Genomic DNA, 22,386 nt, shown 5'->3' with positions numbered 1-22,386 from the left:
ACGGGATAAAGTAACTATCTAGTATAATTCTATGCTTGCCTTTCATCATAGTAATGGAAGAAGACGTTTCCAAAACATAAAAAAAAAAAAAAAAAAAAAACTATGCCGAAGCACATGTATTCTGTGCACAATTCTAGGTAGTAAATTGAAAAGAGGTGTAATAGTTTAATTTCGATGGAAAATTGAATAAAAATTAGCTTGGTTTTAACTAAATTATAATAATTCACCGACATAACAAAAATTAGTTTACTTTTTTAATTAAAAAAGAAATTGTTTACTTTTAGTTAATAGCACTGATATATTCCAAAAGCTTCCACCAAGTTCAGTGGGGCTTTTGAAGCACACACGCCAGAGAGAAGTATTACCTAATTTATGCCCCGGAGGATGTACTCAACTGAGTTTCTTTCTTTACTTTTACACAAGAGAAATGGCAGGTATTGAAACCTGGCTAGCTAGTGAGAGAGAACAATAATAAAGAACGCAAAATACAACTAATAAATCAAGGCTAGCTACGAGATTAGGTATATATATATAGAAGTCTAAATATACTCAAGGGGGAAAACCGTGCTAATTAGAATAAGCAGGAAAGTTCTTTTACTTGGTTCAACTTGCAAAAAAGAAGAAGAAGAAAAACAAAAAAGTTCTCCCTTTGAAAAAGAAAGAGTGGGGTTGATTTGTCATTTGTTAAAAGACTTTGTGGCATTGGGATTCTTGGAATAATTGAAAGAAAATAATTCTTGCAATAGTGGGTGTACGTGGGACCTAGAATAAATGGTAGAACTAATATGGATGGACAGCATATAGAGATTTCAAGATTCTGCTGGAGCAAATACTGATATTAACACCTCTAGCAACAGGTAGATTCAAATTAATAAAAAAGAATTTAAATAAATTCTTTCTCAGTAACAAGCTACGCATGCATGTCTACAAACGAAAAGTAATAGGTTGAAGAGAAAGGGGTCAAATCGTGTCGATGCGAGCATTACATGCGTAAATCGGTTTTTAAGATATACATGAATAGCAGAATTGCAAACGATTAATTAAATTCTGTCTAGTTGGAATCATATAAAGAAGAACAATGATCAGCAGTAGCGTTGGCATGCATTCGTTGTTTGAAGCTTAAATAATAATTTGTCATTGACGATCACCTTATATTTCGATCAAGAGTTAATCTCGACCCTGCCCTGTCAGGCGAGATTGTAGAATCTTTAGCGATGTTGAGACTAGAAAATCATGTCATCGGGTTCTATCCAGAGCTTGTGCTGTGTTCCGCATTCGAGCAGATTTATTCCAAATGTTGGAGTTCCTTCATAAGATGTGCTGATAGTTGAGCTGCTGCTATTTGGTGGGCTGAACACCATCGTTGATCCTGGATTAAAACAATACAGAAAATTATCAGAATCACATGTTGTTGCTCGCCACAGTACTCCAATCTTGTCTGGATCATGCAGATCTTGTTGTGACTGCAGGATTAAGGTTGATTTATCAGGTGAACAATTCGGAGTATGATCTTTGTGATATTGTGAAGGAGAATTTGCTTCAGCTGTAAGACTGGCAGTTGTGATATCATGTATGCTCGATCTTTTCTTGTCTTTCGTCCCCAAAAGCTGCCTGGTGAAATACTTCTGAGCATGACTCGCGACCTGCGTTGGCGTCCTCGTTGTCACGAAATTATTCGCGATATTTCTCCAGTCTCCTTTTCCATACTTTTTTAAACCCAACAAAAATTGTCTGAGGATGTTAAAAAAATTTAAAATAATTAAACAGAAAATGTTGAGGGAAATACATATATATATATTAAACCCTAAATAAGTACATACCTTAAACCCTAGACAATGTATCCCATGGTTAAGCAATAAAAAAAAAACTCACCTGTGCTCTTCCTCTGTCCAGGGCACTCCTTTTTTCCGTTCGTGATCTGAACCCCGATTCGAAGAGCTTCGTTTTCGAACCGAATTACAGTGTCCATGGTTATTCACCCACTCCAATGTGAAAGAGTTATTTGCATAACCTGGAATCGGTATTAGCCCTGCTTCTATGTCGCTTACATCTTCGACCAATTCTTGATACTGTTTCTTTACATCACTTATTGTCTTCCCCGGAATCATGGCCGCCACATTGTACCACCTGTCGGGAGTATCCTGATCAAAATAAGCAAGAGCATTTTCAAACCTTTTGTTTTCCTCAGGCGTCCATCTAGTCATAACCTGATTTCCCTCAAAAAACCAGTTATAATCAGAATCCAAGAAACATGACGCAGAAGACACGAGTCCCATTTCCCTATCCATGTTTTCTTGAAATCCCACAACCAATACTAGAGGATGCAGAGTTGTTGGAGATTTAATAGAATCTGGACACTTCAGGGTCGAGGAATCTTGGAAAGGATGCTCAATTAACTTTCGAGAAACAGTTGAAAAAAAAAAAGTGGGTCGTGCTTGGGGATGATGGATCTTGGATTTTTTTATTGGCAAGGAAGATGAATAAAGAGGAGAAAGTGAAGAAAGATACAGAGAACTTATGCCAAGAAAATATAACAAATTAAGCTGCCATGTGAATGACATATAGATCCCACAGTATTACGGGGTTAAAAGTGAAACAGATAAGCAAAATTCTCCAGGAATCGAATTTAAAATTAAGGATATTATTTGAATAATTATAGATAGAGATGAATCTAGTTGCTATGTTTAAGGTAGTAAAATCTGCGTGTTTGAAGTCATCTTGTTTGTTAGCTTCAGAATCTATGGAAACACAGCAAGTCAGACAGATTAGAGGTGTCTGAAAATGATTGGGTGGAAGCTTTTTGTGGGGGCCGCACATCACTAACAAGTAATTTTTTTTTAGATAATTAAATACCAATTTGTTCGAGGGTCACTTTCGGTCAAAATAAAATAAATATGTTTGGTACTTGTGTGTCATTACTCTGGACTAATCTAATAATTAATTCTTAATTATATGTACACATGTTATTCTATAATTCAACAAATTAATTAACTTCATGCACATTAGATTTGTTAGGTTATTACGTTTATCAATTAGGACAAAAACTTTATAATTTTAGTCACATAAATTTATTTCTTTATATTTGTGGCAAGTCTTGATACTGTATTAGTGACATGAGAAAATCAATTATCTTTAAATAAATAAAGACACAAATTAAAGAAAATAAATTCGATTAAAAGTTTTAAAAACGTTAACTATTAAAATTAAGAAATTGTATATATATAAATATTAGTAAATTCAATAATGAAAATATAAACTTCGTTGGAATCTATATAACATATTAGATATGGGCTTTTGTGTTCAAGCTAGTTTCTTTTTTTTTTTAAAGAAATATAATTAAAACTTTTGAATCCAAAATTTATATCGATTTACCATGAACACTAGTTATAGCAATCACAAGTTTTCTAATAAAAATATATTAAAATCCAATTAAAGTGATACTCACGGGAAATTTAAGGTCCGATTCCAGCAAGTGTCACTAATCCAGACGCAGATTCCGAAATTACCCTGAGCCTGAAATCACAAATAAGATCGTTAGGAGGAGCCAGGAGAGTATCCTGGCGTAGGCCCTCCGACTGCTGAAAACAATATAGTCCATCTTTAATCATACGCTCAAACTTGATATTTTTAGGAGAATATCTGAGCTTGTCATGAGTCATTCACCTGCGGGTCTTATATATGGGCCAGGAGTTTAGGCCGGATCTTGATGAGTTCATCCCTGAGGTATCAGAAATGATGCCTCGAAACACTGTGGGCTCATTGCCTCCCAAACTTTTAAAAGTTTTCTTGCAATACAATAGTATTCGTAAATAAAAAGAAAAGAAAAGAAAAGAAACACCTACGTGCAGGGGAACCTCATGGGCCATAAAACATCCAAACAACTATTGGGTCTGGCATCAAGATCACATTTTCATCCAGTAGTCGTTGGGCCTTTATGAAGTTGGATCCGAAACCCGACCGAGATAATTGGATCAGGCTCCGAGATTACATTTTGTTATTCTTATTCAACCTTAACGAGCTCTCTCTGTTTAGTCAAAAATTTGTGTGAGACGGTCTAATGGGTCGTATTTTATTAAAATGATCTTTTATTTAGATCATCAATGAAAAAATATTATTTTTTAAGCTAAAAATGTTACTTTTTATTATGAATATCAGAAGATCTCACAAAAACCTACTACTGACTATAGAAGTTACCCGTCCATACCATTATCGTAGTGTTTTCAGGCCACTTTTCTTAATATCCTCTGTCGTGGAGTTTTTAAAATGTATCTCATAACCACTCAGCACGTAAAACTCAATCTTAAAGCATGAATTTTTACCGAGGAAAATAGACTTTGGTGGAGTGTTGATCTCTCACGGGCAGATACAAAAGCCCGGCTGACAAACAATCATGGATTTTCAATCAAAATGTTGGAACCCAAGTTACATTTGTTAGGAGGAGAAGTTTCATTTGACAAGATCCTGTCCAAAGTTTTGGACTCTAGACTACTACACTCAAATGTTTTTCTCGATGACAGATTCAATGAGAAGATTTAAGCAACCGATTCTGTCATCTGAATGACCGAATAAAAACATTCTCAAACACAGTCACAACCAACGAAACACGAGACTTTCTCATTATTCCTGATCAATGCACCGAATCCAATTTCTAAATATGGTTAGGTTACACAAGAAATGCAGCAAATACAACATTGAATCAAAAGAACCAAAACAGGGGACAACTCCAATCAGTACAAACGCAGGACGCTTCTCGCAATTGAGTGAGAGTTATTCGGATTGAGGTTCATTCCCCCTCTTCGCCCACTCCTCATTGGCGGCAAGTAAATCCTCAAGGGCTCGTTATCAACACGGTTCAGAGAAAACCTCCCACTCTTACTCTTTTCCAACACATTTCCATATCCATTTTCAATACTTGATTTCCTAAAACTCCCAAATGGTGCATGATGAAAGTGATTTGAATTCCTCCAACTCACAGTGCTATTGCTCCTGAACACTTTTCTCTCGAGTCCACCTCTCCCATCTGCGTTCCCTTCCCTGTTTAACTCCCTCCAAGACTCAGAAAATGAACGTTCCACCCTATTTGATCCACCATATCTCTCCTCATCCCCGAATTTGTTCCTGCCACCATGCCGGTTTATCAAGCCCCATATCCTCCAACTCCATCGCCTAGTCTTTTTCGACTCTTTTCTTGCTGCATTCCCTACCACAGGATCACCATCTCTAAGCCCACTCCTCAATTCAAAAAATTCAGAACAATCATCCCTAAAAGAACACGAATTCGAATCCCTCAAATCTCTCTCCCCAATCAATATTTTAGGCCCGTGGAAGTAATCTACACCTGCTGGCAAAACTTTATTATCAATCTCAGTAGCCACAGAAGGTTCCATCTTCCTCATCGAACTAGACCTATCAAGACTCTTCCTTCTCCTAGAAAAAGAATCCAAGTAATACTCCCTTGTCTGTGCAGACCCTCCAGGAACAACCTCATCCTCGGTAGAGCAGTTCAATGTCGATGGTGGTTCTTCCACCGGAATCTGCATATCAGAGCGCTGTACGTGTGTGGCAGGGGAATCTTCCATCAAAGAAACCATAGGTGCCACCATCCTTGGAAAACTCCTACCGAGTAAATGTCCATCCCAGGAGGCTCGAGGCTCATCAAATGAATATCTCGGATCATCGAAGCTGATTCTGCCTGCATCAAGTGAAAATCTAGGATCAGTGTCACATGACCTCCTCCCGAACCCATAATCCGCAACCTCGGACTGAGTTTCTCTGAACTGCTTCGAAATCGGTTTCTCCACAGGTAATGTAGGTAAGTTTTCGCCATTATTCTGCCGTTTGATCTTCTGCTTCCGCCTCCAGTTGTGCCATTTCTTGCTAAAAACGGAGGCAGCAGCCCAAAATCCTTTCCCAGAACTCTTCTTTTCCTGAGTGCCGATATCTAGATTATCTTTCATAAGCTTCAAATTATTACTCGTATTTAAAAAGTATGATCCCACCATCTCAGAGTCAATCACATTTCTTTCACTATTACTTCTTAGATTCTCCAAATGGGAATCTAGAACTGGAGTAATTTCATCAGTATCACCCTCCTCATCCACAAAACCAGCTTCTACGGTTTCAGGATCTTTGAGACTCTCCTCGTTTTCGGGTTCCTCCAAAACATGCTTATTCGCTATATATGACTCGTACGGTTTAGTATTCAGGCTACGCTCTGCGTGGTTTCGAGAGGTGGAAGCAGAGGGTATCGTTTTATCATCGTCATCAAGCGTGAAAAGTGATGAAAGAGTGTTTCTCCCCCTAACGTCGCAAGATTTTCTCTGGGGCTCGAAAGAGAGGCCTAGAGATTCGTTTTTGGAAGCTGAGAATGACTTAGTACGACGTAGTTGGGGAAAAACAGACGTGGGCTTGGAAGGTTTCGAAGGGGGTGGAGGCGGGAAGAAGTTAACGTTGGCGGGCTTTGATGAAGAGGAGGAGAAGAGAGATTTAATGGTGGCGGCGGCGGAGACCGAGGAGGGACGGCGAGAAGAAGAGGGAGTGTTGGAAGACGATTTATCCAGTACCGTGAGGCGCTCGCAGAGGCAAGATGGACAAAATCCCGAGAATTGCTCATCGGGGTGGCGGTCACAGCTGAATGAGGAACGCGGAGGCTGTGGCGGTAGAGGCGGAGGCGCCGTCGGGTCAGCGAAGGTGACAACGGAATTCATATCCATTTAAAACGGTAGTGAGCCACCCGCTCATGCAAACACAATGCAAGCAAATATTGTACAAGACTCAATTATTAAATTTACATTCTGCTTTTGTTTGGATTGGGAGAGCTTTGGATTTTTAAAGATTCTTTGTCGAAAGGAAAAAAAGAAAAAGCAAGAAATCACGCCATCACCTGTGTCTGTGTGAGCCATTCTTAGATCGCTTTCTCTGCTCCAATTTATTTGCTTTTTGCTTTTGCTTTTTCTCGGGTCGGGGTTTCTTTTTGTTTTTGTGCTCTCTTTCTTCCGTCTCTTTTGCATTTCCAGCTTCATCCTACCCTTTTTCTTTAATTTATATCATTGGATTTCTTTATGCTTCCACACAAACCCAAAATATTGCGCTATTTCGAATCTCCTTTTTGACTTAAATTTGCATTAAATGTAAAAACTCTGTAATTCATAGCCATACTCTGAAATTAAGGATTGCTGAATCAATGCCACTCGTGTACGTATTTGCACACCATTATACATACATCGTTCCGAGAAAGTATCATGGCCAATTTTTTTTGTGATCGTCGGTTTAATATGGTTGCACGGACAAACGGCTCCTGATACACTCTTAGGCGAAAAAAACATGAATGAACCGATCTCATATCGAAATAACAGAGATTCCAAAATTGTTCAGATATGTGACTGTGCAGTTGAGTCGTGCTTAAAAGATTTGATAAATAATAATTATATCGAGAAAATGTATATTTTTTCGGGAGTTCGTCATATATATATTTATAGTTAAGCGTGCTTAATTTAGATCAATTTTGAGATGAGTGATTTACTAGAAAATTTCATATGGTACGTGTGAATGATAACATAATCATGCTGGAAAGACTCATTTTATTACTGTAGGACCGTCGTCGAATCAGTGTGTTATATTTTTAACATATAATTGCACATCTTACATATTAATTCAAGCACATATCTATATTCGTGAGATGAGTTAATTATGCTTACATTTAGAGTAAAAAATAATATTTTTTTATGAATGACTCAAATAAAAGATTTATGTCACAAAATTGATCCATGAGATAGATTCACGTGAGTTTTTTGTATTAATTCAATGTCATCATTCTTTTTAGTGTTTCTGTTCTGATTGGATTACATTTCAAATTAATTTCAATACAAAAATTTCAATTAGCTGCAATTTAATTCATGAGTATCTTATAAATATTTTCATCTACCATGCATCCTTGAACCTAAAAAGCTGAGGTGAACTTACATTTTTTATTTCAAATCCATTTTTTGTTTGATTTATATGAATCAAGGCAAAAACTTATGTGAGACGGTCTCACATGTCGTATTTTGTGAGACGGATCTTTATTTGGGTCATCCATGAAAAGATATTACTTTTTATGCTAAGAGTGTAACTTTTTATTGTGAATATGGGTAGGATTGACCCGTTTCACAAATTAAGATCCGTAAGACGGTCTCACATGAGACCCACTCATGAATCAAAACCAACCGTTACTCCATAATTTCAATTCTTATTTTCAAATAATGATCGAAATACAGCTACGCTCTGAATTTGGAGAAATGATTATGATTTTAGTTCATGATTTGAACCGAACAGCGACCAGATCCAACAAGCTCATACTCCACGAGGGCATGAAGTGACCATGATAAGCAAAATAAACACACACACACACACACACAAATATAATTCTAAAAAAAAAGTAAAGAATCAAAAGTGTTTCATGTTTTTGTTCGTTTTATATTTTAAATGGCAACAATAATTCCAGGACTAGAGATTTGAGACAAATCTATCCAAATACTATGTGGGCCAAACGCTGCCTAAATCGAGGATTTTTTCAGTGACAATGTAGGCACGCTATAATTTAAATATATACATACCCTACGAGAAACAACTTGAATCGTTATTATTATTTAATCAAAATTATCAAAAAAATTTAATACTATGAATGAATTAATGTAAACACTTATATATAATATTTTAAAAAAATTATGTGTTTTTTGGAGAAAAAATATTTAATATTATTTTTAATGTGTTTAAAAAAGTATTGATTAAAAATGCAGTTAATAATTTACACAATAAAATATTAACGTTTTTGTTTTTATAGCTTAATAAAAAGATATAATAAAATCGTATTTTAACTTTGATTAAAAAAGGCATAAAATGGTGATTTAAGAAGATATATAAGATATTTTGGAGAAATAAAATATAAAAATGAGATTTTTTTGTAAAAAGGTAGGCTGTCTTAAAATTTTTTAAATTATTTTATTTTGACCGCTATAAGTTGTTTACAGAGTTTTTTTTTACCAAACAATTACGAGAAATTACAAGTTCTAAATAATTATAGCTATTTTTAGAGCTATTTAGAGCTTATAAGTTCTGTCAAACATCTCTAAGTAATCAAGAAATCAATAGCACACGTGCACTGTAAATTTCGTGGGAGTTATGGATAAATTAATGTTGTCCCGAATCATATGAATATATATAATTATCGTTAATAAAGTATAATTTACTAATTTAGTAAATATAATGAAGTAGTGATGAAAGAAAGAAGAAGAATTCCAATGATAAATTGGAGCTAGAACTGATTGCGTATCCCCACAAAATACAAGTTGTCTGATAAAGAACATTGTAGTTGAGTAATATTCCAGTACTATACAGCAAGCCTTCATTTTGGACCCAAAATGTCATAATTTTCTTCTGAATAAATACATAATAATGATGATCATACTTTGCAAGCTAAAACTGGAGTATCTTTTTGTACATAATTAAAGGATACAAATACTGAAAAGCCAAAGCGGTACATGGACAAACCCAATAATTTTTATGATCTCCAAAAAATGATTCTAAGCTTGAGTGAAGGAATGAATCCCAAGAAAGAATGTATTGTTTGGCATGTTACTAAAGTTATCAACGCAAAAAAATAAAATAAAAATGGTATGATGATGTGATTTCTACGCAAATAATTTTTGGGGATTTACAAATATTCCAAACAGATCTTTAGCTTATCATTATACATCCCCCTAGTGTTATTACATTATCATATGACATGATTCAAAGCAAGCAAACAAGCAAAAAAGTTTTTTCTGAAGTGTTTTTTTTAACAGAATTTAATGAAAACCATCACAAATAGTTTAATTTCTTAGTGAAAGGTTTGAGGAACTTAATTGGTTCCATGTATGTTACACGATGTGTGCTACATCTCATTTGATTTTGTAGAAAACATCAATTGTTGATCTGAATTCAAATAAAAATATTGTCACATCAACAAGAATTTAAAATCACAAAAAAGTACAACACATCCGGTGTATTATAGACGGAGACGTAAAAAAGTAAAGATGATCGATCATATTCTCTTTTCACTTTTCTCTGTTTTTTTTTCACATACATACATGTATATGTATTGGTGACTGAGGGAGAAAAAGAATGTGTCCACCACATGTGAAGATTAAAAATTTGTTATATTTTTTGCTATAATTTGATGCTAAATTTTTTTTTAAGGATAATATGTTGAAGGATGAATAGACCCAATAAGACCTTCATAGGCCGGTTCATGACAATGGAAATATTTAATTTTTTTTTAAAAAAAAGATAGGCAAACTTTAACCCATCAAAGATCCAAGAAGCCAAGTTGGTCAAACAAAACCATGCTGATTGCACTTTGCACCATACTTCTACTGTTCCGCAATCCCTTGTTCCTTTCTCGTTCTTATATGTAAAAACCATTTGCTCCGCGCTTACTCTGTAGTTATACCTACAAAGACATTAATAAATAAATGATATTTTAATGATATCACATGCATTCAGTTGTATTTTAGGAATACCAATTAAAATACTAATAACATTGTCATTTGAAACCTTCAGTGATGGTTTTAGCTTACATTCTATTTTAGGCAACAACAAAATAGCAAAATTTTTTAGCTCAGAACTGAATATCTAGCATGAAAATAGTCATACGCACCATGACTCAACATATGCTTAATATAACTAGAATAAGTCTTGAGAAGATTCCAATAAAGCTGAAGAACAGAATCAGTCTGAGGGATATTAATTACTCATTAGCCTCAATGTGGTGGCTGATCGATTTCCTGAATCCTGTGAACATATAATAAACTTCAGAATGGTGCATCAATTATCCGCCATGAGAGTATATATGTTGCATTGACGGAATGATATCAAATCTTACACATAATTAAACGAAGTACATTTCATGGCACTATACACTAAACTGGAAAAATTAATATAGGCCCCAGTAAGACACAAAGTTGTTGACAATAGAACTGAGAATAATTCCTTCGTTACCAATATATTTTCCTTTTTTCCCATAATCTGTCGTTCGAACTCCATGAAACAATGACGTTGATGGGTTCAAGGCCATAAAGTTTGAAGTAGGCTCTTTGGTATCTAGCAGGTATCCATAAGCTGCTGAATCTTGGGATTGCTTGTCAGCAGATATTTCTCTGCCTTCAAGAAGATCACTTCGCACAAGAAATCGTGAAAAATAACTACTACTTCTAGCAGAGGACTTCGTTTTGTCTGTCCGAAAGATCGGGTCTTGAGCCACGCTCGATTACAAACTCCAACTAAAATGGTTTAATTTTCGAGCCGCTAGTGGTGAGGAATAACCCGATATATAAACTTATTGATATATTTAAAAGTTAAAACCAACTACAAACGATGGCCCATGCTCGGTTAAAACTCTAGCTAAAATGGTTTAATCTTCGAGCTGCGAGCGGGTAAGGTGTAACCTAGCTCGTCTCGAGCTCGAAGAAGATAAGAAAGAAATTAGCTCCCGCTGGGCTTACTTGTTCTACCAGTAAAAAACAAATTGATGACTATCAATTTGAGAGTACTGATTTCATGTATTCGTCAAATCGATTGACGACGGAATAAAAAAAGACATATGATAGAATTGTAACAATAGAATATGATGTATATTTTTGTCTCATGCGGTAGAGACGGTGAGAATATACATATTTCATGTTTCATACATACTATAATTGGATATATAATTGTTTTTGGTACAGAAATTCCTATAAAAATCAGAAATACCTTACTTTTGAGAGCAATTTAGACTATTGATCGATTACGTTGTAAATAATCGGTGGTCTCTTTTTTCTAACCTTAAGCTTCTCATTTATATTTTTCCTGAAAATCAGTACGTTTTGAAATAGTTTTTTTAATTCAATTTAATTTGATTGAATAATTTTTATATGTGTGACTTGTAAAAGAAATCTATTTAATTTTGATTTTGTATTTAATCCAAATTTTTATATGCAAGTGTTTAAATATCAGAGTATCAATGCATTGGTAAGATTTCAACATCTATTCCGGTGGCATCATATTAAGAAGGCACGTACTTAATTCCCCAATCCACCCCTTTCTCATCCAATTGTACCCTAAACCCTAGAAAAGTACACCAAAAATTGTTCTAGGGTTTTACGGACGGAGAACAAGAGGTAATGGATAGCTATTCGGAAGATGGTGGTGGGGCGAGCAATGGGGGGATGTTGTACCACGAGGTACAAGAGTCGAAACTATGCGCAGTGCATTGCGTGAACACGGTTTTGCAGGGACCCTTCTTCTCAGAGTTCGATTTGGCGGCCGTCGCTTCCGATCTCGATCGCACCGAGCGGCAGATGATGCTTGGTTCCGTCACCGGAGATTTTCTCCCAGACCTCTCGCACAACGTTTCCCTCGATGGAGATTTTAGCATCCAGGTTTTCATCCTTTTAGCTATTTTGTTTTGCAGAATCGAATTATTTGACCTAGGAGTATGACGTGTTTGTTTTTGGTACTGAGAAGTAATATGTCATATTTGATGTTGGCCTTGCCAACTCATGCCATGTTTGTTGGATGATAATTTTTCATAGATTATATTATATGATGTTCTTTTTCTTTGTGACTTGTCGAGTCTCTCAGATTTTGTGATTGTCTTTTTTGGTAGAACGTTATTACTATGAGATACTCATTGGAAATCAACAATTTTGGTTGTCTTGTGGTTCGTAGATTTTCGTTTTGGAGTTCCTTATTTTAAGCTGCTAAATGCTAGTCACAATCTTTTAAACTACTTGGCGTAGTCTATACTATGCTGAACACTTCTTGTATCTACTTTAACAATCATCGTACCAAATTTCCAAGTGATTGAAATATTTCGGTTGCAGGTAGTGGAAAAAGCATTGGAGGTGTGGGGTTTGGAAGTCATTCCCCTGGACAGTCCTGTGGCTGAGCCAGCCCAGATAGACCCCGAAATGGAAAATGCATTTATATGCCACTTGCAAGATCATTGGTTTTGCATTAGAAAAGTGAATGAAGAGTGGTACAATTTTGACAGTCTCTACCCAGCACCCGAGCATCTCTCAAAGTTTTACCTTTCAGCATACCTAGACTCTTTGAAGGGCTTTGGCTGGAGTATTTTTCTTGTGAGGGGTAATTTTCCGAAGGAGTGTCCCATCTCATCCTCAGAAGCTTCCAATGGTTACGGGCAGTGGCTGTCGCCTGAAGATGCACAGCGGATCACCAAGTCCTGCAACTCAACCCCGAGAACCCATCAAGGAGCTGATCAACAGCGTTCTGATCACCACATCGAACATGATGAAGCAGAAATGCTTCAAGATGATGAAGATGAGGATTTGAAAGCTGCAATAGCTGCGAGTTTGATGGATTCTTCACCAGTGATTGAAACACGACCTGCCCCCGCAGAAAGTGAAAATAAGAACAATGGTGCAGAACATGCATGAGAGGAAGTGTTTGTGGTGAAAGATGGCTTCTTGGTTGCTCTGTACATTTTTATTCGTACAATAAAACTAAAAAGAAAAACTATTACGAGGATGATGATTATAACTGGGGATTTTTTACCATGCATATATTTTTTTCCAAATAAGATGGCAGCCAATTTGAATATTTATTCTACGTTGAATGGTTTTGGAGCTAACATGATGTACGGATTGTTAAAAAAAATTACACGATGTAAGTAATGTTCTTGAACAAGCCTTCTAGCTTTGGTCAGATGCAAACCTTTGTACGAAGTCTTTTTCTTTTCCTTTTTCCCCTCTTATGCCACTTTTGGATGCTACTTTACTGTGCTTTTAGTGCATCCAACACATTCTCCAAAATGAAAGTACAAGTCATGGAATTTCCAGTTTCAATCATTCTAGTTTGAGGCGAAAAGAGACCCTGTTCTCTAGATCATAAATAAAAAGTCTACTATATCACACCCCATATCGCAAGCTGAAGCTGCTTCCATCGGAGTACGTTCCACCTCATTTTGGCTGTGAGAGACCAGAAGCTGGTAACAGAGGTGGTGGAAGAGGCAAGGTTTGTTCCGCCAGTTGTTCGGGAAAGTGTTGCATTGTCATGGGGTGCTGGCTTTCGTCTTCATGATTATGAAACTGCGTAGCTGCAAGAGGAGAAAAGACATGTCCAGGGGTTGCACGAAAAGTTGGATAATTTCCTTCTTGTTTCTTGTTGGGATGATTGGAAGCATGATTCTTGTTAATATGTGACTCAAATTCAGTTTTTCCTAAAAATGACTTGAAACAGTAAGGCATTGCACATATGAAGACACCAGTCCTTTTGATTGTTTGAATCTTCAGAATACGTTCATCACAACTGTGTACCAGGAAGAAACAAAAATGGTAAAAAAATGCATCAACTAGCCTGAAATTGCAAACAAAGTCTTCAAGGTTAATATATTCACCATTTGAGAAAGAATTATAATAATGGGAATTGGACAATAAGTGAACAGTTTTTTTCTTTAGATATAATTATTGTGTACAAAAACTAGACAGAATTACTCTCATAATGCCTGTCATAGAAAGGAATAGTACAGTGTGCTTGCACATTTCACTCCGAGACCAAAAAGTTATGCAGATCAACTATATCATGCCAAAAGAGTTAGCAGACTAAAAACTAAATAGGCTTACATGAAGCAAAGAGAATCACTCCTAGCACAGTCCAAACAGAGGGCATGCTCACAGGGGCTCTGCAATGACATAAGAGAGCACAAACATGAGACCAATTCATTTTATAAGATATTATTATCTTTGTCCTTACAAAACAAAACTGAACAAAGATGGCATGAGTGTCACACCAGAAACTGGTAAGACTGCAGAAACAAAGAGTAACGACTAACACATAAGATGTATAGAATCCCAAATGATACTGGAAATTCTTCCGAACACACGTGCATTCTATATTTGTCTTGCAAAAGTTGCTGCCCCGACCAAAAGTGCCAATGCATGGGAGCAAACAGGCGGAGACATTATATGATTTTGTTCCTGTTATCATTTAGTTCCTACACCAGCTGCTATTTGATTAAAGATGATTTAACATGTATGCAGCGACAATTGCTGCATTTTCTGAAGTATTACAAAGCAGGTTAACATCAGAATATGTTTTCTAATTGCGGAAAAACTAATCTCTAACAAAAAGAGCCTGCTAAGGAGTTCTGAAGCTTAGAATCCTTGAAAACTCAAAAGTACATACATAGGAGAGAAGTATATGAACTCTAATACATACCAGGCGCCCATAGATGGAAATGGGGAAGTCACAACTGAGGCAAAAATGAACCCGCTCGCCGAGCTGACGACGTGATCTTCGACCAACTATCTTGGTAACGGCAGTCGCACTTGCTGATCCGAGGCCCTTGGCAACAGGAAGATCAGCTAAGACTAGATGATCAGGGCAGGCGACTGTTACAGCGTCTGAAGGCACAGGTTTTGTACTACCATCACTTTCACTGTCTGGCTTGCTAAACCGAATCTTAAACATCCTTCCCTAGCAAAACATCAACATTCAACTGATACCATAAACTACGATTTCGAATCACCAGAAAGAGCATTCAAAATTTGTGTAAATCAAGTCATGAAGCCATATATCAATCTAATCACAGGGCTTCATGAAAAGTTCCCTCGGACACATATACTTGAAATAAAAACTGCACTAATTAATTTCCAGTCTTCTAGACCCATTTTTTTCTTTTTGGGAAAACTCTAAGTTCCGTGAATCCATTTTTATGATATGTTATTGAAATTAAAGAAAGCAGTGGAAACCAAAAATCCCGCACAGCAAAACCAAATATTCCAACAAATCAAAAAATTGAGAGGAAAAATTTTTGAATTCCTCATAACAAGAATCATAAGAGAATTTACCAGAAGAGGGAGCTTCGGACCAAGATCAAGCTGTTTCCGCTTGAACACTTGAGTTCAAAACAGAGGAATTTGAAGCGATTCAAGCAGTCAGAATTGTAACGTTGAGCAGCAAATGCCACGTCCAAATATATACACTGAGTATGAGACTGAGTGCATGTGTGTCTGTGGGCCTAAAAGTTGGTATCAAGGCAGGATTGAGCTACCACTTTTGGGCCATTCCATTAATCCATTTAATCATAAATTACACAGGTCTCCAGCATTGGTCAAATTTAATATAATTGCCACATTATTCAGGCAGAAAATTTAAAATTCACATATTATCTATAAAAATTACCAAAATTTTAATATAACTGTATCTTTATTTTTTTAATAAAAATCTACATCATCCAGATTAGGGATATAATCTACTCGAGCCGAGCCGAACTCTTGAATGTTTGAGTTTGGTTTGTTTATAATCGGCCCGAGCTCGAGCTTTATTTAACGAATATATGCATGGCTCACGAGCTTATTCAAACCTTTATCGAGCCTAAATAAGCTTAATAAATATGAATTATACATTTAAATTTTTATTAAATTAATTAAAAAGTACATTATAGAAAAATATATTATTCTTATCAAAATTTGTAAATTTATTATAATAAATAAATTTAATAGATTTTTCTATATATTTCATAAATAATATGCAAAATCAATAAATCAAATATCAAAACTATTATTTTTTCATCTAAAAGATTATTCATGAAATTACCAACGAACATGTTCACGGGCTAACGAGCCGAATACTGTAAAGCTTGAGTTTGGTTTGTTTATCTTAACGAGCCTCATTAAACATGCTCAAACGAGCTTTTATCGAATCGAGTTTCGAATAGCTCACAAACAGTTTGGTTCGTTTACATCCTAATCCAGATAACAATTATAAATTATGTAAATTACTATAAATATTTCGAATATTGGTTACAAGTTTATATAAAAAATATCCTATTTCAAAAATAATTATCCATAGAAAATAAAATATAATGATAGAATATGTTAGATGAAAAGTTGGATATAGATGCATAATAAAGAAAAAAACTCGAGATCATGATGACCCAAATAAAAAATACGTGTGATCATACTGTTGATTTGGGAAATTTGGTTTCACAAAAATAAATGTCCATTAAAAATCTAAGCACTTGAAAATTCAATTGCTGACAAAGAAAAAAACTGCAGCTTAAATTCAATTTAAGCTGGTTGTATTTGAGGGATTAATGTATCCAGCACAACTGAAACATGAATTTCACATTCCTGAAATTATAGTTATTTTAACATGGATGTCTCCAAATAAACAATCTTCCATGATTTGTTTGCATTGCCATAAATTATTGTTCCATACAACGGAGGATTTCTGTCTTGGTTGAGGCATGAAGCATCGTCGAGCCTGAGCAATATAAATAATCGTTAAGTCGAGCAATATAAATATTCATATCGATTTTCTTTTGTTCTATATATTTAGTTTTAATCTTTTTTTCTGAAATATCCTATGGATCTACTAAATTGACAGTAGAACAAGACATTGGTCATCCTCAAGAAGCGTATTACGGGCATCTAAGGAGATGAAATTCCTTAGGTGCTGAAATTTAGATACTTTGTTGAATGAAATTTGAGCTTACATCTGACTTATATGGAAGGCGATGAAGAGGAAACATATGGTAAAATACTGTACAGATCACAGGTGGGTTATTTTTTTAGATGGTGGTCTGTGATTATGCTTTATTTAGTAGTAAAGGAAGAAAATTTGATGGGACCAAATTGTTTCTAAGTGAATGGAACTGTTAGTACTTTTACTCTTCCGCATCCATAGATTATGTTTGATGGTTGATGATTGAAAAACAATGGTATTGTGAGCCAAATTCATCTTCTCTGCTCTTGACTTCTACTTGGGATCTTACATTTGACTCAATTCATTCTCTGAATTGCCTTGCCGTTGGCTGCCTTTTGCTTATAGGACTTTATTATTTTTTGAAATATTCTAATTTTGCCACACGGCTTGTTATGGTCACATATAGCCACTTTATGATTGAGGTTCACTGAAACGCAGGCCTGTGTTGGATGAGGTGGAAATTCGAGAGCTTACTGATAGATCATGTCGGTCATCGTTGCTGCTGGGAAGCCGTCCTGCTCGAACATGGAAGATTCGTGCAGTAGAAAAGTGTAATGTTTATGTGGGAACTATTGAAAGTTTTTTTGAGGAGAGGGATGTGAAAACTGAAAAAGAACCATACCTTGGTGGCGAAATTGATGGGAAAGACAAGGGACCTGAGCTTCGAGTGTGGGAGCTGGATTTAAGGTCCGAGTTCCCTGTACTTTTTACACCTCATAATTAAAGAAACACGGACCATCATTCCTCATTCGGAATTAATTGAAAATGGCTCAGGTATGGGAGAGGAAAAAAGAACAGGCCACTGTGGTTTCGGAGATGTATTTGAACGTTTTTAGTTAATACCAACCCCAATTTTGCTGCCTATCTGATTTTTGAATTTTTTGTTCAAGTATGTTGTCGTCTGTGCAGAATGCGCAGGAAGAGGGGATATCGCGTGCCCCACTTGCAACGTAGATCAAGATCCCGGTTTCTACAAGGAGAATCAGATGTTCGCAGTGTCCTACTTGTTACGGGAAGGTTTGACTGCTCATAAAGACGGATCGGACACACCGTGAGACTCTTTTCAGGAACAAATTTTTTTCCTTTCTGGATTGGAATAAGTAATCTAAGATTTTAACGTAACATTTGAGATTCCTACCCATTTGAGATTTTAACGCCAATTGGCTATCATTAATTCACAAATATGTGATATATAAATTAGTGCCTTTGAAAATAAAATCGACACGAAAATGAATATATTATGTTAGTTTAGAAAAGATGTCAATAAGTATATTTAAGTTCACTAGTTTTGCCATATTTTTAAAAATGAATATAGTTAGTTTAACGAGTAACAGTGTAACCGGTCTAGTGGCAAGTTTGTTTAGGTATATAGAAATTTCCTCCACACATTGTATAAAAAGATTTAATTGATTCCAGGGCCATGATCATACCTTGGGTCAAATAAGCAACGGAGACGGAAAGCTTGGCTTCCTCTAAATAAATGTATTGACGCTTCAACGAAAATAAATCCATAAAAAACAGAAAATAAAAGTAAAGCTGTTGTGTGATTTAATGAAGACATAACTTGTTCTATTAGGAAAGGAAAATAAAGTCGCATAACAAAATTTTCCAAGGACGTGAAACCAGCTTTATCATCTTCAGGACTTGGCCTTTTGTGCTCCTCTCTCCCCAAACTAAAACCAGCCAGAGCTATAGAATCACTGCAGAAGTAGGGAAAGAATACCTTCATTAAGAACTCAGCCTTGACGGAAATGAAAAAACAAAAACAAAACCCCTTCTAAAAGCCGAATATGCACATCAAGGCCAAACACCAGTTGAAATTTAAACAAGAGCACATGGAAATTGAGAAATGCCTAATATACTCACTCCATCACTGTAATCCTACGTCACCACAGTCCACAGGTCATCTATAATTAGGGGTTTCCAACATCTCAAGGAAGAATTAAAAAAAAATGTTTTGCTAGGAACAATGCAATGTCAAGGGAGTTGTTTTTCCACTGATTACTATAGCATTTAATTTACCTCACATAATTTTTCACCATCCAACAAAGAAACAGAACTTACCAACTAGACGCTATGTTGACATTTTTTATGCTTTGAAATTTGTCAAACACTAAGATCATATCCTAGAAAATCCCAAAACAAACGAGTTATTTAAGACCACCACCACTGGTAGATTGGTAGATCAGTTCACTGCACTACATATGACGAATCACCTCGATGATAATAATTGCATATATTTTGACTCTCTCAATTTAAGGATCAGTGTCACCAAGGCAATTATATGAAGAGAAAACAATTTCATTAAACATCATATCGGACTATTGTACATCCAGAAGAGCCACTTAACAATAAGTTTGAGATGATCACCTTATATATTGCTTGGATACATGAACACCCTGACCCTGGCACCCTGTTTTAGTAGCAAGCAACAGAAAAATCACGAATTCCATTCACGATAAACTTTGCAGTTGAAATTCAAATAGATAAAAGTAATACCATGGATTTTGGTGGAAGATTGGACTTGAATTTAGCACGAACCACCCCGCTGTTGCCGTGAGGACGTGTGACCTTGCCCCAGATGCAACGGTAATGAGAACCATTCTTCTTGACCTTGGCTTTATAAATGTAAGCCATCCGCTTCCCGAGGTACCATGCCACCTCCTGTTGCGTGTTCACTCCTTCTATCTGTATCAACGATGTGTTTGGGTACTGGTTCGACTTCGACCTATCACCAATTTCGCCATTTTACACGCACTTAACTCGATTTTCAAGTAATCAACCAAACACTGTATGCTTTATGATGAACAAAGAAGAAAATTTTAGACTTGCTTACCTTTTGTACCCAAGAATGGTACCGCGAACATAAAGCCTGTAAAAATAAATAAACAAATGAATGAATACAAAATGCTAAATTGAAACAAACACACACCGAATTGGGGGAATATGCAAAGGAATAGACTTGAGGTGAGACAATTGATACGGAAACTTCACCTGACGCGCTCGCCTTGCCGACCCTTCACCATTGTGGCAGAAAGGATGCTTCGGATTGGAGCTGAAAGAAAGGGAAGTGGCAGAAACCCTATTACCCTACCAATGGAGATTAAGGGTGAATATAAGAAAAATAGCCTCTGAAATGGGTTGGGCTGGTCCAGTTACATTCTTCTTGAGGCCCAGTATAGGCCCGCTTATTTTACCAACTGAATTGTTGCCATATTTGGGGGTTTAATTTCGGTTAGGGTTTATCCATTCCTATCCTTTTCGGTTTCCAACAGGAATGGGTGAAATATGGATGCTGATTGTTTGGGCTGGTCTAATGTTGACCCAGAAATATTAGGCTATTAAAATGGGCTGAGCGGAAAGGTCGAGTGCTCCTATATTGGGCTCTATTGACCTGGTAAATGGGGCTCGCTATTAGGTATCAGAAGCCCAATTCGGAACAAATACTCTAGGGTTTTTTCTTCATCACTTCTTAAACGTCAACAAAGTCGGAGTTCTAAGGTCACCATTGCTTCGCTCCGACTTGCATCTCTGTTTAGTTTGTCATTTTTAATTTTGTAATAATTAATATTTGGGTTGGATCGATGATGCAATGAAGTTCAAAAACTGCGTTATCTATCTGATGTTTTCCCACGGAATTGAAGATAAGAATACCACCTGAGATCCTGTCATGTACATTTTTTTAAAAAAAAAATCTTTTTGATTGTTTAAACCTTGTTAATTTAATATGTTTTTAATGGGTTTTCTTTTTCCGAATTGAGGATGAGCATCGATGATGAGCTTGAATTAAATTGTTATCCTTGCACTATGATTTTCTGTGAAGAAAACTCATGGGGAATTTTATTCTGAGATGCTTTCCTCCGTTTTTTAGTTTTGAATTGAAATCTTCCTTAATTGGTTTTGCCAAGCGTTGGATCTGTGATGTTAACAATATACACGCTGTCTGTCTGCAATTTCTTTCGAGGAATTGATGATAAATCACAAGCTTATCTGAGATCCTGAATTCAAAACTCTTCTCTTATTTTACGCATTGTCCGGTGAAATCAATGTTAGATGATTAGCTTTGATAGTACTGTTTTTCTCTGCGATTTAGAATGAATATATCCAATGTCTACATTGGATCTGTTTAGAGTATAAGATTAATAATTATAGTGTTTCCCATTAACTCCAAATGGATTCAACATTCAGGCGCTTTGGATTTAGTATTTTGGGACAAAATTCTCACTTGGAAATTACATTCGGATGTTCAAATGATATTGCTCTTTGAGCATGTTTTTCCTTTCTAACATATTTCTTGTGATTTTTCCTTGTGTCTTAGTAGTAAGTTAGAATGATGTCAATAGTTGGCCAAGATTAATTTTGAGATTCAGTTTATTTGGATGTTCTTCTCAAAAATTCTTTGAAGACTACAACTTTATTGAAGAGTTCATGGTTGCGTTGAGTTTACTGATGTTTTTTTATGGTTCATTGCTTATGCTTTAGCGCTTTCTTACCTATATCCAAGGATCTATTATGAAAATCTATGTGTTTGGGCATGGTAACCCCTCCGAACCCATATAGTCTATGCTAATCCAGGAGCTAAAACCCTCATCCCTCTCCACACGAACATTGGAAGAAGTGTCTCCATCTTTCCATATCTGTCATTTGCTGCAGCTATTAGAATCTTTGGCTTTTTGCATGGATCAAGCGGGCATGGTATCAAACAAAAGCAACTACACTACTATGTATTTTCCAACAGTGCCATCTGCATATGAAGTGTGGTGGTTTTTATGTACATCTTTGAGATATCATTATCTGTACTAATTAGTATTTATACTCGAATGATTTACCTAGTTTGACTACCCCTACCTAGGTTACCTGATACACAACTTCTGAGACTCT

The 22,386-nt window shown here is 36.0% G+C and overlaps 5 protein-coding genes and 3 non-coding genes across 9 annotated transcripts; 4 read left to right on the top strand and 4 right to left on the bottom strand.

The window, feature by feature from the left end:
* Positions 1–846: 846 nt before the first annotated feature.
* Positions 847–2,718, bottom strand: LOC140832493 (transcription factor DIVARICATA-like). Its single transcript, XM_073196554.1, has 2 exons — positions 1,873–2,718; positions 847–1,731 (listed from the first exon to the last, which is right to left on the bottom strand). The coding sequence occupies exons 1-2, from the start codon at positions 2,559–2,561 to the stop codon at positions 1,224–1,226; spliced, it is 1,197 nt and encodes a 398-aa protein (XP_073052655.1). The 5' UTR covers positions 2,562–2,718; the 3' UTR covers positions 847–1,223.
* A 1,874-nt stretch (positions 2,719–4,592) lies between these two features.
* Positions 4,593–7,026, bottom strand: LOC140832492 (protein OCTOPUS-like). The gene has a single exon (XM_073196553.1). The coding sequence runs from the start codon at positions 6,711–6,713 to the stop codon at positions 4,728–4,730; it is 1,986 nt and encodes a 661-aa protein (XP_073052654.1). The 5' UTR covers positions 6,714–7,026; the 3' UTR covers positions 4,593–4,727.
* A 5,013-nt stretch (positions 7,027–12,039) lies between these two features.
* On the top strand, positions 12,040–13,621 carry LOC140832490 (ataxin-3 homolog). The gene is made up of 2 exons (XM_073196550.1): positions 12,040–12,434; positions 12,879–13,621. Exons 1-2 carry the CDS (start codon positions 12,177–12,179, stop codon positions 13,452–13,454), a joined length of 834 nt encoding a protein of 277 aa, XP_073052651.1. The 5' UTR covers positions 12,040–12,176; the 3' UTR covers positions 13,455–13,621.
* Positions 13,622–13,910: 289 nt separating this feature from the next.
* Positions 13,911–15,993, bottom strand: LOC140832491 (E3 ubiquitin-protein ligase HAKAI homolog). Of its 2 annotated transcripts, none has more exons than XM_073196551.1 (4): positions 15,867–15,993; positions 15,235–15,492; positions 14,640–14,698; positions 13,911–14,373 (listed from the first exon to the last, which is right to left on the bottom strand). In XM_073196551.1, exons 2-4 carry the CDS (start codon positions 15,484–15,486, stop codon positions 13,977–13,979), a joined length of 708 nt encoding a protein of 235 aa, XP_073052652.1. In that variant the 5' UTR covers positions 15,487–15,492; positions 15,867–15,993; the 3' UTR covers positions 13,911–13,976. The 2 variants fall into 2 exon arrangements, with proteins under 2 accessions (XP_073052652.1, XP_073052653.1); XM_073196552.1 differs by having other exon boundaries at positions 13,911–14,325.
* Positions 15,994–18,997: 3,004 nt separating this feature from the next.
* LOC140831632 (large ribosomal subunit protein eL33y-like) lies at positions 18,998–20,634 on the bottom strand. Its single transcript, XM_073195376.1, has 5 exons — positions 20,500–20,634; positions 20,342–20,377; positions 20,005–20,233; positions 19,876–19,918; positions 18,998–19,205 (listed from the first exon to the last, which is right to left on the bottom strand). The coding sequence occupies exons 1-4, from the start codon at positions 20,529–20,531 to the stop codon at positions 19,877–19,879; spliced, it is 339 nt and encodes a 112-aa protein (XP_073051477.1). The 5' UTR covers positions 20,532–20,634; the 3' UTR covers positions 18,998–19,205; position 19,876.
* Positions 20,635–21,080: 446 nt separating this feature from the next.
* Positions 21,081–21,174, top strand: LOC140833245 (small nucleolar RNA snoR27). The gene has a single exon (XR_012118376.1). It is a non-coding gene; the product is annotated as a small nucleolar RNA snoR27 (small nucleolar RNA).
* Positions 21,175–21,268: 94 nt separating this feature from the next.
* Positions 21,269–21,361, top strand: LOC140833244 (small nucleolar RNA snoR26). Its single transcript, XR_012118375.1, has one exon. It is a non-coding gene; the product is annotated as a small nucleolar RNA snoR26 (small nucleolar RNA).
* Positions 21,362–21,414: 53 nt separating this feature from the next.
* On the top strand, positions 21,415–21,507 carry LOC140833246 (small nucleolar RNA snoR27). The gene has a single exon (XR_012118377.1). It is a non-coding gene; the product is annotated as a small nucleolar RNA snoR27 (small nucleolar RNA).
* Positions 21,508–22,386: the final 879 nt, after the last annotated feature.

The sequence above is a fragment of the Primulina eburnea genome, chromosome 5 (assembly GCF_022965805.1).
Source record: "Primulina eburnea isolate SZY01 chromosome 5, ASM2296580v1, whole genome shotgun sequence".
In the NCBI taxonomy this organism is placed as follows: domain Eukaryota; kingdom Viridiplantae; phylum Streptophyta; class Magnoliopsida; order Lamiales; family Gesneriaceae; genus Primulina; species Primulina eburnea.
The sequence above is the reverse complement of the archived record's forward strand: the minus strand, read 5'-3'. Positions and strand labels throughout refer to the sequence as shown.